Raw genomic sequence first — 15655 nt, 5'->3', positions numbered from 1 at the left:
TTTTAAATAAAGTATAACCACAGAGTCTGCAGATGACTTGAGATGCCGACCACATCAAGAAGCTCTCATGGTAATATCTCTTTTATCATATCCTTTTTCGAGATCATTTTAACTGCATTTTCAGAATACTTCTATGGCATATATTCAATTCGTGTACCAGAACCTTCAAACTTGGGTACCATTACCATATGTTTCTTATCCACTAAAGTATTCGTTTAGTCCTAACTCCATCCTCCATTTACCCTTTCCAAATGGTAATATTGACTCTGATTCCGGGTAACTAGGGTAGCTCGGTCGTGCGTAATCTAAACCTCTCAAACGTCCAATAATCCTGAACAAAAATTTTACTATAAGGATATATTACCTGTTACTTACCCAATTTCAAAATACTTATTCCGTTGCAATATAGCACAAAGTCATCGCATTGAGTTGATACAAAACAATTTATTGAGATATTCCAGTCGTGAAACAGTATTATTGCAACCTTATCATCTACCTCCAAATACAACTCTCTACACATGTCTGAAACTGATTGGAAAAGTTCGTTAAATCTTCCTGAAAAGGATACAAGACCCCAAACAGAGGATGTGTTAAACACAAAGGGCAAGAGTTTTGAAGATCTCGGGTTAAAGAGAGAACTTTTGATGGGAATTTTTGAAGCTGGTTTCGAAAAGCCTTCTCCAATCCAAGAAGAGTCAATTCCAATAGCTTTAACCGGTAGAGATATTTTAGCAAGAGCTAAAAATGGTACTGGTAAGACTGCTTCGTTTGTTATTCCTACCTTACAAATGATCAAGCCAAAGGTAAACAAAATTCAGGGGTTAATCTTAGTTCCAACTAGAGAATTGGCCTTGCAAACTTCTCAAGTGGTGAGAACTTTAGGTAAGCACTTAGGAATCCAATGTATGGTATCAACCGGTGGTACCCCTGTCAAGGATGACATTTTAAGATTGAATGATCCTGTTCATGTTTTAGTGGGTACTCCGGGTAGAATTTTAGACTTGGCTTCTAGAAACATTGCTGATATGTCTGAGTGTTCTCTTTTCGTGATGGACGAAGCAGACAAAATGTTATCTAGAGAGTTCAAAAGGACTATTGAAAGAATTTTAGAGCTTTTCCCAAGCAACAGACAATCATTATTGTTTAGTGCTACTTTCCCATTGGCTGTCAAGTCGTTCATGGAAGAACACTTGAACAAGCCATATGAAATCAATTTAATGGATGAATTAACTTTGAAAGGTATTTCTCAATTCTATGCCTTTGTTGATGAAAAGCAAAAGTTGCACTGCTTGAACACCTTGTTCAGTAAGTTACAAATCAACCAATCTATTATCTTTTGTAACTCTACCAATAGAGTGGAATTATTAGCCAAGAAAATCACTGAATTAGGATACTCTTGTTACTATTCTCATGCTAGAATGCCTCAACAAGCCAGAAACAAAGTTTTCCATGAATTCAGAATGGGAAAAGTTAGAAACTTGGTATGTTCTGATTTGTTGACAAGAGGTATTGATATTCAAGCTGTTAATGTTGTTATTAATTTCGACTTCCCAAAAACTGCCGAAACTTATTTGCACAGAATCGGTAGATCCGGTAGATTTGGTCACTTGGGTTTAGCTGTGAACTTGTTGAGTTGGGATGATCGTTACAACTTATACAAAATTGAGCAAGAATTAGGAACCGAAATCAAACCAATCCCTAGTGTGATTGACAAATCTTTATATGTGGCTGAAAATGAATCATCCGTCCCTAAGCCTTTCTCCACTGGTGAATTACCAAGAGGAAATGATAAAGGCATAGGAACCTACAACGGACAACCAGGTGAAGATCTCCAAACTAATGCGGCCGCTAAGGCTCCTCCTACTCATTCAGTTCCAGTTGTCCCTGCTGGCCCTGCTACCATAGCCCCATCAAAACCTTCAGTCGATTCTGCGGCCCCTGTTGAAGCTGCTAATGGAGCACAAAATGGTGCTCCACCTCAAGGTTATCCCCCGCAGGCCTACCCACCTCAAGGCTACCCACCTCAAGGTTATCCTCAGGGTTATCCGCCCCAAGGATATCCTCCTCAGGGTTACGCCCCTCATGGAGTTGCTCCTCAAGTTAATGGGTACCCTCAGTATCCTCAATATGGATATCCACCCTACAACGGCCAATACCAGCAACCAATGGCACAACCTCAACCCTCGACTCAATCATCCCCCACTGCCAAACAATGATTCAGGCATTACATTATTTAAATGTGGAACGCATTGAAACCCCTAACCAAATGAAAAATCCATAAAAACAAAAAAAATGAATCCATGAAACCTATGCTAAGGAGTCAATGCTCTTTGGAATAATGATTCTACGAAGACTAATGATTTTATGAAACCCGCTTCCTGTGTTTTTTTTATTTGACTAAACTTGATTTATTCCTTTTCATGATTGGACTGTTAGGTTTGCCATGAGCTTGTTTTTTGTTTTATACTTTGTCTTTTCTAATGATAGAAGAGGTGTTTTATAGTGTTTGAGGTGACCCACCTTGGCCTTTTGATTTTCACCTTTCTCGATGTATAATATACGAATCGAGGGAATTTAGCGTAGAGGTAAGCTATCATTCTGTATATTTGGCCTATGGGTACAAATATTCATAAGCGTATCATATTACTGTAGATATTCTGCGTTGCTTTCCCCAAATGCACTACAACTTTAAAATCAGGTTTCTCAACTGCGTATGTTATCGCGATGAGACGATGAGGCCGCGCTTGACTCTTTTCTAATTAATAAATTACAGAGACAAAAGAAAAAATTTCTTATTAAATACTAGCAAATATCAATGTGTGGGATCTTAGGTGTGGTATTAAGCGACCAGACTGCCAATGTAGCGCCTGAATTATTCGAAGGCGCTATGTTTTTACAGCATAGAGGTCAGGATGCTGCCGGAATTGTCACCTGTGGATCTAAAGGTCGGTTTTATCAATGTAAGGGTAATGGGATGGCTAGAGACGTCTTCACCCCACAAAGAATGAACAACCTTGTTGGAAACATGGGTATCACTCATTTAAGATATCCTACTGCTGGTTCCAGTGCCGGAAGTGAGGCTCAACCGTTCTACGTTAATTCTCCATACGGAATCACATTGAGTCACAACGGTAATTTGGTGAACTCTCTTGAATTGAAGAAGTACTTGGACGAAACCGTTCATCGTCATATAAACACCGACTCAGATTCCGAGTTGTTGATCAACTACTTTGCAAGTGAGTTGGATAAGTTCAACAAATCCCGTGTCAACAACCAGGATCTTTTCTCTGCTTTGAAGGGTACTATGGAAGCTATTCGTGGAGCTTACGCCTGTGTGGCCATGTTGGCTGGTTATGGTATAATAGGATTCCGTGATCCAAACGGGATCAGACCTTTATTGTTTGGAGAAAGAGTTAACGCCGTTACTGGCCTTAAAGATTACATGTTGGCCAGTGAATCGGTGGTTTTGAAAGCTCATGGATATAACAAATTCAGAGATGTTCGTCCTGGTGAGGCCGTTATCATTCAAAAGGACCCTACCAAGCAACCAGAATTCAGACAAGTAGTACCCCCAAAAATCTTTGCTCCTGATATCTTTGAATACGTTTACTTTGCCAGACCCGATTCTATTTTAGATGGAGTGTCCGTGTATAGATCCCGGATTGAAATGGGTAACAAGCTCGCTAACAAAATCACCCAATACTTAACTCGAGAGGAAATCGATGTGGTAATTCCTGTACCCGATACTTCAAGAACTTCTGCTCTTCAATGTGCGGTAAAATTGGATGTACCTTTCCGTGAAGGGTTCGTCAAAAATAGATATATTGGCAGAACCTTCATTATGCCTGATCAACAGGAAAGAAGATCTTCAGTGAGACGGAAATTGAACGCTATGGAGTCTGAATTCAAAGGTAAGAGTGTGTTATTGGTGGATGATTCGATTGTGAGAGGAACCACCTCGAAAGAAATCGTCCAAATGGCTCGTGAAGCTGGTGCCAGGAAGGTTTATTTCGCCCTGTGCTCTCCCCCTATACGGTTCAACCATATCTACGGTATCGACTTGGCTGATACCAAGGCTTTAGTCGGATTTAACAGAGATGAGGAAGAAATCAGCAAGGTTATTGGAGCCGACTTGGTGATCTACCAAGAATTGGAAGACTTGGTGGCGTGTTGTCAAAGTGAAGAGATCAAGCAATTTGAGATCGGAGTATTTACTGGTAACTACATTACTGGAGTTGAGGACAACTATTTGCAAGAGTTGGAAAAGATTAGAGCTCAAAACCAGCGGTTAAAGGATAGACAAGGCATGGGAATGAGCGTAGATGCATGTATTGATGCCAGTGACATGGTTGATGTCAAAGCCGAAGTAGACATCAGTATTTACAACCGTGGTGACTATGCTCCATAATAGAGATATATACAAGTGGAATACATACAGCACCAGAAATAGGGGAAAATTACGAGTGGTTTGACAATATAGTACGCGCTGCCACGGGCCTTTGCCCAATCAAGTCGCACAAAAACTCGAATCCCAGCCGGGCAGCTAATATATATAAGCGTTTCAAACTAGATACTAAAACAGATTGTTCGCTTTATCATTAAAAACAATATAAAACCAGCCGTGAATTTGACATTTCATCTGATGTTCCTCACTGAAACTTAGCAATGTACATACTGCATGTTATCGAGAATAAAGTCTCACAAAATCCAAGGTAATGTGCGCTGGTATAACAATATACAAAACAATATGTGTATGAGCACGCAAAACACAGGTACACATTTGTACACATTCACTCAATATTCTAACACACTTGGTGCCGAGCAAGAAGCCAAATAGAAATCTGCTGATCTATCGGCCTATACACTAATTTGATCTTCTTTAGGACGTCGTAGTTCATATTGCAGGCATTCCAAGATGCCTCAACCCAGATAAGCGTGTTTTCCTTTGTTTTGTTACGCAAAGATTTTTATTTTTTTGCTTTGTTTTGTCACCGCGCTATTGTGTTCACCCAGGGGCAGTATCGATTTCGAAATAGTTATCCTGTACTTTTTTGGTGGATAAATACAATTTTTTCTCCGTTGAAAAAAAACAGTTGGTCTAATTTTTCTTTTCAAACTTTAACCTCACTCTTAGGTTATAATATTATTGCTCTTTTGACCATTGTATGGGATTATTGCTGGCATATTTACTAACTCATACCGTTTATTACCTTCAGAAAAAATTCAGATCCCTCAACAGAAAAAACACGTCTACTATTAGCATGGAAAAATCTTCTTACTCCGGACCAAGTTCCATAGTGAACTCAGCACCTGTGTCCATCTTCTCCTATTGTGCTTCATCTATCTTGATGACTTTGACTAATAAGTTTGTCTTATCTGGAGACTTCAACTTGAACTTTTTCCTCTTGGCCATTCAATCCGTTACTTGTATTGTGGCTATTAGTACTTTGAAATCCCTTAATATCATTACTTACAGGCAATTCAACAAGGATGAAGCCAAAAAATGGTTCCCTATTGCTGCTTTATTGGTGGCCATGATCTATACTGGATCTAAGGCCATTCAATACTTGAGTGTTCCAGTTTATACCATCTTCAAGAATTTGACCATTATTTTGATTGCTTATGGTGAAGTATTGTGGTTTGGTGCAAAGGTCACTCCAATGACCTTGGGTTCTTTCTTCTTGATGGTCCTTTCTTCTGTCATTGCTTACTATGGTGATGCTAAAGGAGTACCTGCTGGTGACCTTTTCGAGTTATACTTGGGATACTTCTGGATGTTTGTCAACTGTTTTGCTGCTGCTGCCTTTGTTTTAATCATGAAAAAGAGAATAAAGTTGACTAACTTCAAGGATTTTGACACCACTTTCTACAATAACTTGTTGTCTATTCCAATTTTATTAGTATGTTCGTTTCTTTTCGAAGACTGGTCCGCTGAGAATGTTTCAAAAAACTTCCCAGCTGAAAATAGAACCGCTACTGTCATGGCCATGCTTTTTTCGGGTCTCACCTCCGTTGGAATCTCTTACTGTTCTGCATGGTGTGTCAGAGTTACGTCTTCAACAACTTATTCCATGGTTGGTGCTTTGAACAAGTTGCCTATTGCCTTGTCTGGTTTGATTTTCTTTGAAGCTGCAGTCAATTTCTTCTCAGTTTCATCTATTTTCCTTGGATTTGTTGCCGGTTTAGTATACGCTGTTGCTAAACAAAAACAAGCTAAGTCAAACACTGCACAACAGTTGCCCAAGTAATTGGGGGAATAGCTTTATCTTTATCTTCCCTCACTTTTTACGTTGAAAGGCGTTGTTGGACGGTTCTCTACTATGTGCAACTTCCTTTTAAACATATTAACTCTATATATCGTATACGGTTCCATCTATATAATTGTATAACACTAATAGATCAATTTTTTGTGCAACTGGGCAAAATCAATGTTGTTCGCGATGAAGCAGTAATTGAAAAATCTACGATCATATACGCTTGCTTTTTGTTTATTGCACCACTATGGCGGAAAACACTTTGGAATCGATTGCAACATGCTTAGAAAGGTCTCTCTCGCCACAGTATGCGAGGATCGCTGAACAACAGTTAAAAGACATCGAAATGTTACCTGAATTCTCTGTCAATTTATTGAAGATCATATCGGCTGCCCAAGTAAATAATTCAATCAGATTATCTGCTGTCATTTTCTTGAAGAATTTGATCAAACGGAAATGGGTCAATGAAAATGGTGATCACTTACTTCCTGTACTGGATGTCGAATATTTGAAAACCGAGATGTTGAATGTGATGGTCAATTTACCAAACAACTTGCAAGTGCAAATAGGTGAATGTATCGCCATCATTGCCGAGCTGGACTTCCCTCACCGTTGGGGTAGCTTGATTGACGACTTAATTTCGAGGTTTTCCACCTCAGACTTCAAAACGAACAAGTCTATCTTGTTGGTAAGTCACTCTATCTTCAAAAAATGGAGACCTTTATTCAGAAGTGATGAACTTTTTATGGAGATTAAATTAGTGTTGGACAACTTTGCCGAACCCTTCTTGATGTTGTTAACCAAAATAGATGAACTCATTGATACTAGTCTTGCCCAGAGAGACCAGGCCAATTTGAAGATTTATCTTGATAACTTGCTACTTTTGATCCAGATATACTATGATTTGAACTGTCAAGACATCCCCGAATTTTTCGAAGATAACATGATGAATGGAATGAAGATTATGCATAAATACCTTAATTTTCTGTCCGACTTGATTACTGACGCTGATGATGATGAAGAAGTAGATGTAATTATAAAGATCAAGACGTCTGTCATCGAATTGGTAAACTTATACATCACCAGATACACCGAAATCTTTGAACCATTGATCGAGAACTTCATTAAAATTGTTTGGGAGTTGATCACTACTTCTATTACCAAGCAACAAAAGTTTGACTTATTGATTGTCAAATGCTTGCAGTTCTTGACCCTAATAATAAAATTGTCAAATTACCAAAACATCTTCAACAATGAAGACAGCTTGAATGAAATATTGAAGAAAATCATTCTCCCAAACATTTACTTGCGTGAGGTGGACTTAGAGATGTTTGAAGATGAACCAATTAATTTTGTACGTTTCGATGTTGAAGGATCCGAGTTTGATTCCAGAAGAAAGCTGGCGACCGATTTTTTGAGAGAATTGAAAGAAATCAATAACGAATTACTCACAGACATCGTTATGAGATATGTTAATAACTTTTTGGAAAACTCCAACGACAAAGCCAATTGGCAAAGCAAAGATTTGGCCATTTACTTATTCAGTTCATTGGCTGCAAAAGGCTCAGTGACAAATATTGGAGTCACTTCTACAAATGTTTTGGTCGATGTGGTTAAGTTCTTTTCTGAAAACATCTCCAACTATTTACTTGCTGCTAATACTGCAAGTATTCACCCAATCTTGATTACTGACTCCGTCAAATACATTTTAATCTTCAGAAACCAATTGACCAAAGAACAGTTGTTGTCTGTCCTTCCATTGCTTGTGTCACATTTAACTAATCCAAACCCGGTTATTTATACATATGCAGCTATCGTTATGGAGAAGTTATTGTCTATGACGAGCTTTGCAGAAGCTCATGAAGTAATTTTAAACAAATTCGATCTTCAACCGTATTTGAATGATATCTTATCGAATTTGTTCAAATTAATCACTTCAAGTTATGACAAACCCCCAGAAAAGCTTTCCGAGAATGAATTTTTAGTGAAGTCAATCATGAGGGTATTGAACACTTCTGAGGATCTTGTCCCCTTTGACTTCAAAAAGGTTATCATCACTCAATTGTTGGATATTTTAGCTAAAATATCCAAGAATCCTGCTAACCCAAAATTCTCTCACTATATATTCGAAAGTTTAGGGTTATTGGTCAAATTCTCATCTGATGATAAAGTAAATGAGTTGATAGTGTTGATTTTGCCAAACTTGTTGAACATATTGAACGAAGATGTTCAAGAATTTGTTCCTTATACATTCCAAGTTTTGGCTTATATGTTAGAGAGATTGCCAGGAAATGAATCACTGAATCTTCCCCTGGAATACACCCAGCTCATTAAACCACTCATGTCCCCAAATTTATGGCAATTCAGAGGAAATATTCCTGGTATCACCAGATTATTGATTTCAATTATCAAATATGACTATAAAGTGTTTAGCACTCATGAAACCGTCACACCATTATTGGGAATCTTCCAGAAATTAATTGCATCGAAGCTTAATGAGGTGTATGGGTTTGAGTTGTTGGAGACCATTTTGCTTTACATACCTTTACGTGTATTGGAAAAATTCTTGAAAAGTATTGCTGTATTGATATTGACCAGATTAAAAAATTCCCGAACAGAGAAGTTCTTGAAGAGGTTCATTACTTTTGTGTTTTCCATTAGTTCGCTTCCTTTGAACAAGTCATTGAACATTAGGAACCCCGGGTTGAATGCCAATTTTATCATAACTTTAATCAATCTACCACAACCGGGTGTGTTTGAACAAATCTTATCCAACCTTGTATTGCCTAATCTTTCCAGTTTCCAAAATTTACGTGATAAAAAGATCAATTTGATTGGATTACTGCAGTTAGTCAACTCCGATTTGATTAACTCAACCCTCAAGATCATTTTGTTGGAACAGATTGCTAAGAGCTCCACAAGCTTGATGAGTTTAAACAAGGATGTGATAGCCAATGCCGACGACTTGAAAAATGTGGCACTCAGTGAATTGGACTTGGATGTGGGTTCTTTTGGATCCAATTTTTCGAAACTTGTGACCATACAAGTAGAACCATTTGACCCTCTCAGTGAAATAAAGAATAATGACTTAAATCATATTAAACAGATTGTGAGCAATGGGGTCAAATTGGTAGATGGTAGTATTGTTAGCCAGATTTCCCTTGAATCCCAGAATGCTTTACAAGTCCTCTTATAGTGTGGACCCAAACAAGATATTAAAAAGTAAACCTAAATTTAACAGAACCTACTTAAAATACAAATATAATTACAAAGTAAAAAGACAAAGATGGTCTAATAAAATGTCTAACCAGAATCCTCGTTAATGAGACCTAAAAGATTCTCTTTTTTAACGTTAACATCGTTCGTTTTCTCGTTTTCATTGCTGCTACTATCAGATAATCCCTCTTTATTCTTTTCTTCCAACTCCTTTGATTTATCTAAACGAGCCTTCTCAGCTATTTCAGCTGCCGTTAAGAACCGGCCACCTTGACCTCTTGGCCGTCTCATTGCATGTTTATGGCGTGATTCGTGTAGGTATGGTTTACGGGTTCTGGCAATCTTCAAAGTTTCTTCCAATTTGGCTCTGGCTATACGCCTTTTCAAAATTCGATGATACTGCTTAGCATTCACATAAAAAGGTTGCTCTGAGGGTGCTTCATCTTGTTGTTCGATTGGAATATTCATCGCCATGTTTATTCCCATGCCCATTGATCCTCCGTCCGGAATCTCCTGGTGGGACGAGGATGAGGTGGAACCTTGTGGGGATGGGTTAACATTTGCCAGAACGCTATTTGGATCGTGACCAAAAGTTGGAGTACCATGTTGTGAAGTACGGTGGGGACCAGAACCAGATGATGCGACTGCAGCACTGTTGGGACCGGGTGCCGCACCGTTGGCTCCATAGAATTGAGAAGAAGGTTCATTCTGTTCGTAAGTGCCAGGATTAGCAGATTGATCTCCTTGGTAAAACGGAGGCTGGCCATTTTGATTATGGGAATTGTAGTATGGCAATCCTACTGGCTCATTATAGTAATTGCCCTCAGGTACGCTATTGTGTAAAGACGTCATTGGTGTATGTTTTAGTTACCTGACACAAGGGTAATAACAAATATATACTTGTGAATTGCACAAAATAGATGGAGGATGAGGAGGGATTTTGCAAGAAAACAAAAACGTTACACTTGAAGTCTATGACAATCTTATGGTCCTTAAGAATTCGTCGTCACTGGGTAGGTGGGTGATTGGGTGTAGGAAAATAATTATACTGGTAATAAGGGAAAGGAAAAATTTTTTGAGTGAGATTCATCCGAATTTCGGATTAAGCGCGCTGCAAACATGGGGCTGTCGCTGATTTTCGCACCTGCTCGTTCCAGCCTTCGCTAATCTGGTACTAACTCAGATTCTCAGCTAGATCGTATACATATATTCTCTTTGAGCTTATAAACGAATATAATCAACCTTTTTCCATGAAAAATACAGGTCAAACTTATTTTAAGAAAGGTTTATGCTCTTATATGTTCTAATCTGTTCACAACAATGACAGATTCATTCTTTCTCGTATGATGTTTAGAAGGATTCCCCCGTCTGTAGGACGTTTTCTAGAGGTCATCCACGCAGTCCTGCTGCAATGCAATACGCTGTAAGAAGTTGTTCCTTCTGCTTTCTGAGGTTTCAGCTATGAAATCGCTTTCGGGCTCAGATTTGGCCGACTCAGCCACTATAGCTGAAGTGGAGTTTTTGTCATCGTTCAAGGGCTTATAAAGAGTATCTTGGGTATATTCATACTCATCAAAAAGTCCTTTCACATCAAAAGACACAGGAATACTGTCCAAAAACTGTGTAACCAGTATGGCTTTCTGATGCGCTTGGGATTTGTGGACCTTCGTTTTAATGCCTTTCTCTTCATCGCCATAGTAGCGTACGTGGCCAAGCTGCTGGTGGAGTTTGTTGACTTTCAGTGGCCATTCACACCGCAAGTTTTTATGCTGGCAACTTTGGCATGTGGGATACAGCTTTTCATCACACTTCTTTTTTTTTCTTCGGCAAGTTAGGCATCCAGTACTGGATCTGTGCCGAGATTTCCGAGGCTCTGGTTCACCTCGTAGCTCATTTTCTAACCGTCTCGGGCGCATGTCGAATCCTGACATTAGTTGTCGAATTTTCAGTGGATTGAGTCTTATCTGTTTGGTGAAAAAAATTATAAATTCGTCTCCTATGAGTAATACCCAATCTGGTAACAGGAAAATTAAGCGCGCTTGCAACCAAATGAAAGCATTGATAGAGAGAGAAATGAATTTGGCAAAATTTTGGTAGTATAGAGCTTTTGAGCGCGATTCAAAGGTCAAAGATGAGTTACTCATACATAAACTCTAGATAATATGTTTAAGGACCTTGGATATTCCTGACAGCCTAAATATAGTTCAGCTGTTATAGTATTTGCAGAAATCACAGAATTAGATAATATTGATTTTCATTTAGCGTAAACAATTTATTTCGCATTCATACTAGCCATATTCAATATAACTGTCCCATTAACATTATGAGAGTGAGAGTTACTCCGAATGAATCCGCTGCTGGGTAGAAGTCAAATCAGATGATGATCAGAAGATGCAGGTCAAATTGCAATCAAAACACTATGGTAACTGAAAACATAGACTCAACGCCGGTGCACAATGATATCTCTTCACCCTCCTTCAGGAAATAGTTCAGCTTAAAATACTGATTGTGCAACCAGTACCAAGCTACAACTTCCTGTACAACGTTTACTACGTGATCTAAAAAGAATAACATATATTCTACGGAGGCGAAAAGTTATCTGTGATCACTTCTCTTGGCCATTTACACGCAACGCGAACCCAACTCGAAAAGTAGTTTCTGTTCACTTGTCGCTAAGCATGTCAATAGTCAATGGGCGAAGTTCCAGTATCTCATCTGCTGGAGACAAAGGCCCATTCATGGAAGATTACTCGGCCTACTCAGTTGAGGAACTTTTCCAGAAATTCTCCATTAAAGACATCCAAGGTGTGAATCAACGTTATAAACAAGATGCGTTGACAGCAAAGCATCAACTCCAAAACCTAGTCAGCGAGAAGTATCGAGATTTGATTTCGATCAGTGATGGAATTGATGAGAAGTGTCAAAGATTAGAATTAAGCTTGTCGAATTTTGCATTCAAACCTGCTAATTTTGTCAAATTCAACTCTGATTCTTACTCGAAATTGAGCTACTCAATGATTTCCGAAGAACACCAACAATTGAAAACCGCTCAGAAACTAACAGTGTTAAATGACATGATATATGATGTTTTACTCGGTTTCGACTTGAAATTGCAGAAGCGTAAATTTCACCAATCACCGGTGGTTCACACTTCTAAGCTCATATACTACTCCAAAGTCTATTTCACTTTAGAGTCGAATTTCAAGAATGAAATCAAGTCCAATTCCTTATTGAACCTGTGTTTCCACAGTATGAAACAGAACTTCAATGATTTCTTGAAAGAACAGATATCTTGTTTCAATAAATCATCTAATTCCTTCATCCAAGATTCAGACAAGTTTGAAGCCAATCAATCCTTCGACATTAACAACATCTTTTCAAAGACTTCGTTGAATCTAATGGATGAGAATGAAGAATTTGAATTGGACGAATCGGTAGGTGAGTCTAATGATAATCCTGTGGACTACGTTGGCGAATTGACAGAGACTTATGATTCAAATACTTTGCCTATTATCAACTACTTGGTATCATACATTATTCTTAATACTGAAGGCCTGTCAGTTTCAAGGTCATCAGTTTTGTTTGAATTTTTGCAATTCAGGTTCGATTATTTGCTGTCTATTTTGACCTCTATGCATGTTGACTCAACGAATTATGATAGAGTGAACTTCTTGAATATATTCGTGTTCATTGAAAACACTTTTGGGTATGCTGCAAACTACTTCGAAAACCAAGATTTCAAAAACGGATTGGTCAAACAACTAACGAAGGTAACGAGAAATTGGAGTCTTGGATTTGACCAATATCATAATTCAAAGACATCACAAAGGTTCAATATTGATCCTATTACTGTAAAATTACCCCCAAGCTCTTTAAAGGACTTGAAAGACGTCAAGAGAAAATTCGTGGACCTTATTGTATCATTCTTCAAAGAGTTACCTGTCGATAAAACAGTTGAAGTTAAGGCGTCAATCCACAATTTGGTATTCTTCAAAAATTTACTTATAAGTGTTAAGCGAATTGATATTCAATGTAGTGAGCTCGGGTTTAAGTCTCAAATCACTAGATTGATTGCTGAAGATGATGAAAATATACTAGTCAAAATATTACTGATGATTATTTCGAATGTGGAAGAACTGTACAAGAACCATCTTTCCTTAATATCGGATAAGAAGGACATTAGTTTATATGGAATTCTAACAAGAGGGCTTTCACGTACACTACCCCAATCAAGTACCAAAGAAATGAGTCTTTTTACCACTGAGTTTGTTGACTTGATAAGCAGTAATTTGACTCAATATTCTGACTTGATAACAGAAGCTTCAAGAAACCCAACGTTTTCCTTCAGAGGGCCCGAAGAGGATGTAACAAAACTGATAGAAGGCTGGTTTGAGAACAACACCAAATTTTTATTGTTGCTAGAGACTAAAGAAGAGCCAAAATTCAAGTTCGACTTGGTTGAATTGACCAGCTACCTAGCTAAGCCGCTAGACGAGACTGGTGTAGAAGTGCAATGGGGTAAGTTCAGCAGAAAAAGGATGATGGACGAATTTAGTGGTTTGACAGCATCACTTGAAAAGATGTTTTGGACGAACATAGACGAATTCATCTGTAGAATCAGCACTTTAGCGTCCGAAAATATCGAAGGTAAAAACATAGCAAACATTTATGCAATTACAAAGTGTTTAATAATGTTGAAACAAAATATTTTGTTACTGACAGATGACAAGGTGACAGTAAATGAAAGAGTTGATAAGATCAATGCAGGAATAGAACAATGCTCCAACTACATCGTTGAGACTATTCCTACTCTTGTTGATGAATCTTCAATTTCATTCTTTGATCAGTTTGAAGCAGTTTTTGAATCGATTTTAAACACAGAAGAGAGTGCAATTGAAAATTTTCCATCCACTCCTTCGTTGAAGTTGAGTGCCTTAATGTTCCATCTATCAACTCAGTTCATGAATCCAAACAGTTCATCATATGAGAAAGATTATCAGAATGGGATTCTATTCATTGATAACAACAATAACATTTTTGCCAACAAGAAGAACGAATTCATTAACAATATTTTGATTCCAAAAGCGTATGAAGTTATATTAGGTAAAGATATTAAACTCAGCAAAGCATTGGCACATCTTATCTACTCCAACATCGTGTATCTTGCATGTTTCACAAGCAATACCCCCAATGTACCTCTTGATGAAATCAAGAGCATTGCCGATTTTGAGATCAATGATATCGACTTCAAAGAGATTTCTAAAAGCATATTAGAGTTCTACACGGCTTCCAAAAATTCTTATTATCCATTAAATGCATAGCCTAATATAAATAAACCTTTGCTCCGTTATCAGTCAATTCTTTTAACACCTGTATGGTTTCTGGGATATCCCATATGTTTTGACCCTTTTGATCAAGATAGGAGTTATCAAGAATCACAATCTTGACTTCTTTTTTGTTCAACACATTCTCTTCGTGCTCGCATACTTTTTTCAATCTTGTAGGAGTACAGCAAAATACTCTCGATTTGGATACCTGGAGAAGTTTGATATCAGCAGCTATCTTATTCTTGTTGATCAACTTTATCGATGAACCATTCAAGTTTTTGGTAGACCGATAAACGTCGCAAGCACGGATGGCAGACATGGAGATAATGACAATGAACTTTCTTTCATCATCGTTACCACTACGTTTACCTTTCTTACCAGCTGGAAGCATGTTCTTGAATCTGGTATTCAAATAGGAAGCAAGTCCTTCAAGATTTCTTGGCCCTTCAATCTCAGAAGTTGATCTGATATCATTCTTGGAGATATACAAGTCACTCAACTCCAAACTTGACAATTTCTTGTTCTTCTGAGCTACTGTTTTGTTAATGTAATCAGCAATAACTTCAGTGGAAGATTCTTTAGAGATCAGTTTCTTCTGTTCTAAATCAATCTCCATCTTCATCTTCTTCTTTTCCTTTAACTTTGAATCAGTGGCTTTTCTCTTCTTTCCAGCCTTGGCTTCTGTGGATAATTTTGCAACCTCGTTGTCTTCGATTTCCAGAGCCTCAGCAATTTCATCTTCACTTTCAAGGGCTCCATGTGGGATTCCACCTTGTTCTGGAGCATCGGATAAGTCTATTTCGTATTCAAGGCCATCGTTAAGGTCGTCACCGGCGTAATCTTCCTTTGTCATGTTGT

General features: G+C 38.1%; 7 protein-coding genes across 7 annotated transcripts; 4 read left to right on the top strand and 3 right to left on the bottom strand. All coding sequences in view use genetic code 12, as the record gives it.

Moving 5' to 3' along the window:
• Positions 1-518: 518 nt before the first annotated feature.
• On the top strand, positions 519-4408 carry ADE4 (amidophosphoribosyltransferase; the record flags this gene model as incomplete). The annotated part of the gene is made up of 2 exons (XM_066157741.1): positions 519-2099; positions 2807-4408. The coding sequence occupies 2 exons, from the start codon at positions 519-521 to the stop codon at positions 4406-4408; spliced, it is 3183 nt and encodes a 1060-aa protein (XP_066013838.1).
• An 853-nt stretch (positions 4409-5261) lies between these two features.
• Positions 5262-6248, top strand: VRG4 (GDP-mannose transporter into the lumen of the Golgi; the record flags this gene model as incomplete). Its single annotated transcript, XM_006689574.2, has 1 exon — positions 5262-6248. One exon carries the CDS (start codon positions 5262-5264, stop codon positions 6246-6248), a length of 987 nt encoding a protein of 328 aa, XP_006689637.1.
• Positions 6249-6501: 253 nt separating this feature from the next.
• On the top strand, positions 6502-9450 carry CSE1 (importin-alpha export receptor; the record flags this gene model as incomplete). The annotated part of the gene is made up of 1 exon (XM_006689576.1): positions 6502-9450. The coding sequence occupies one exon, from the start codon at positions 6502-6504 to the stop codon at positions 9448-9450; it is 2949 nt and encodes a 982-aa protein (XP_006689639.1).
• A 107-nt stretch (positions 9451-9557) lies between these two features.
• HAP2 (Transcriptional activator) lies at positions 9558-10322 on the bottom strand (the record flags this gene model as incomplete). The annotated part of the gene is made up of 1 exon (XM_006689577.2): positions 9558-10322. One exon carries the CDS (start codon positions 10320-10322, stop codon positions 9558-9560), a length of 765 nt encoding a protein of 254 aa, XP_006689640.1.
• Positions 10323-10852: 530 nt separating this feature from the next.
• Positions 10853-11766, bottom strand: PSN45_001812 (uncharacterized protein; the record flags this gene model as incomplete). The annotated part of the gene is made up of 2 exons (XM_066157740.1): positions 10853-11118; positions 11760-11766. The coding sequence occupies 2 exons, from the start codon at positions 11764-11766 to the stop codon at positions 10853-10855; spliced, it is 273 nt and encodes a 90-aa protein (XP_066013837.1).
• A 382-nt stretch (positions 11767-12148) lies between these two features.
• On the top strand, positions 12149-14791 carry PSN45_001811 (uncharacterized protein; the record flags this gene model as incomplete). Its single annotated transcript, XM_006689578.1, has 1 exon — positions 12149-14791. One exon carries the CDS (start codon positions 12149-12151, stop codon positions 14789-14791), a length of 2643 nt encoding a protein of 880 aa, XP_006689641.1.
• A 1-nt stretch (position 14792) lies between these two features.
• Positions 14793-15650, bottom strand: PSN45_001810 (uncharacterized protein; the record flags this gene model as incomplete). The annotated part of the gene is made up of 1 exon (XM_006689579.2): positions 14793-15650. The coding sequence occupies one exon, from the start codon at positions 15648-15650 to the stop codon at positions 14793-14795; it is 858 nt and encodes a 285-aa protein (XP_006689642.1).
• Positions 15651-15655: the final 5 nt, after the last annotated feature.

Source organism: Yamadazyma tenuis, chromosome 2 (genome assembly GCF_029203305.1).
Source record: "Yamadazyma tenuis chromosome 2, complete sequence".
Taxonomy (NCBI): Eukaryota; Fungi; Ascomycota; class Pichiomycetes; order Serinales; family Debaryomycetaceae; genus Yamadazyma; species Yamadazyma tenuis.
This window is presented reverse-complemented; position numbering and strand designations above follow the sequence as displayed.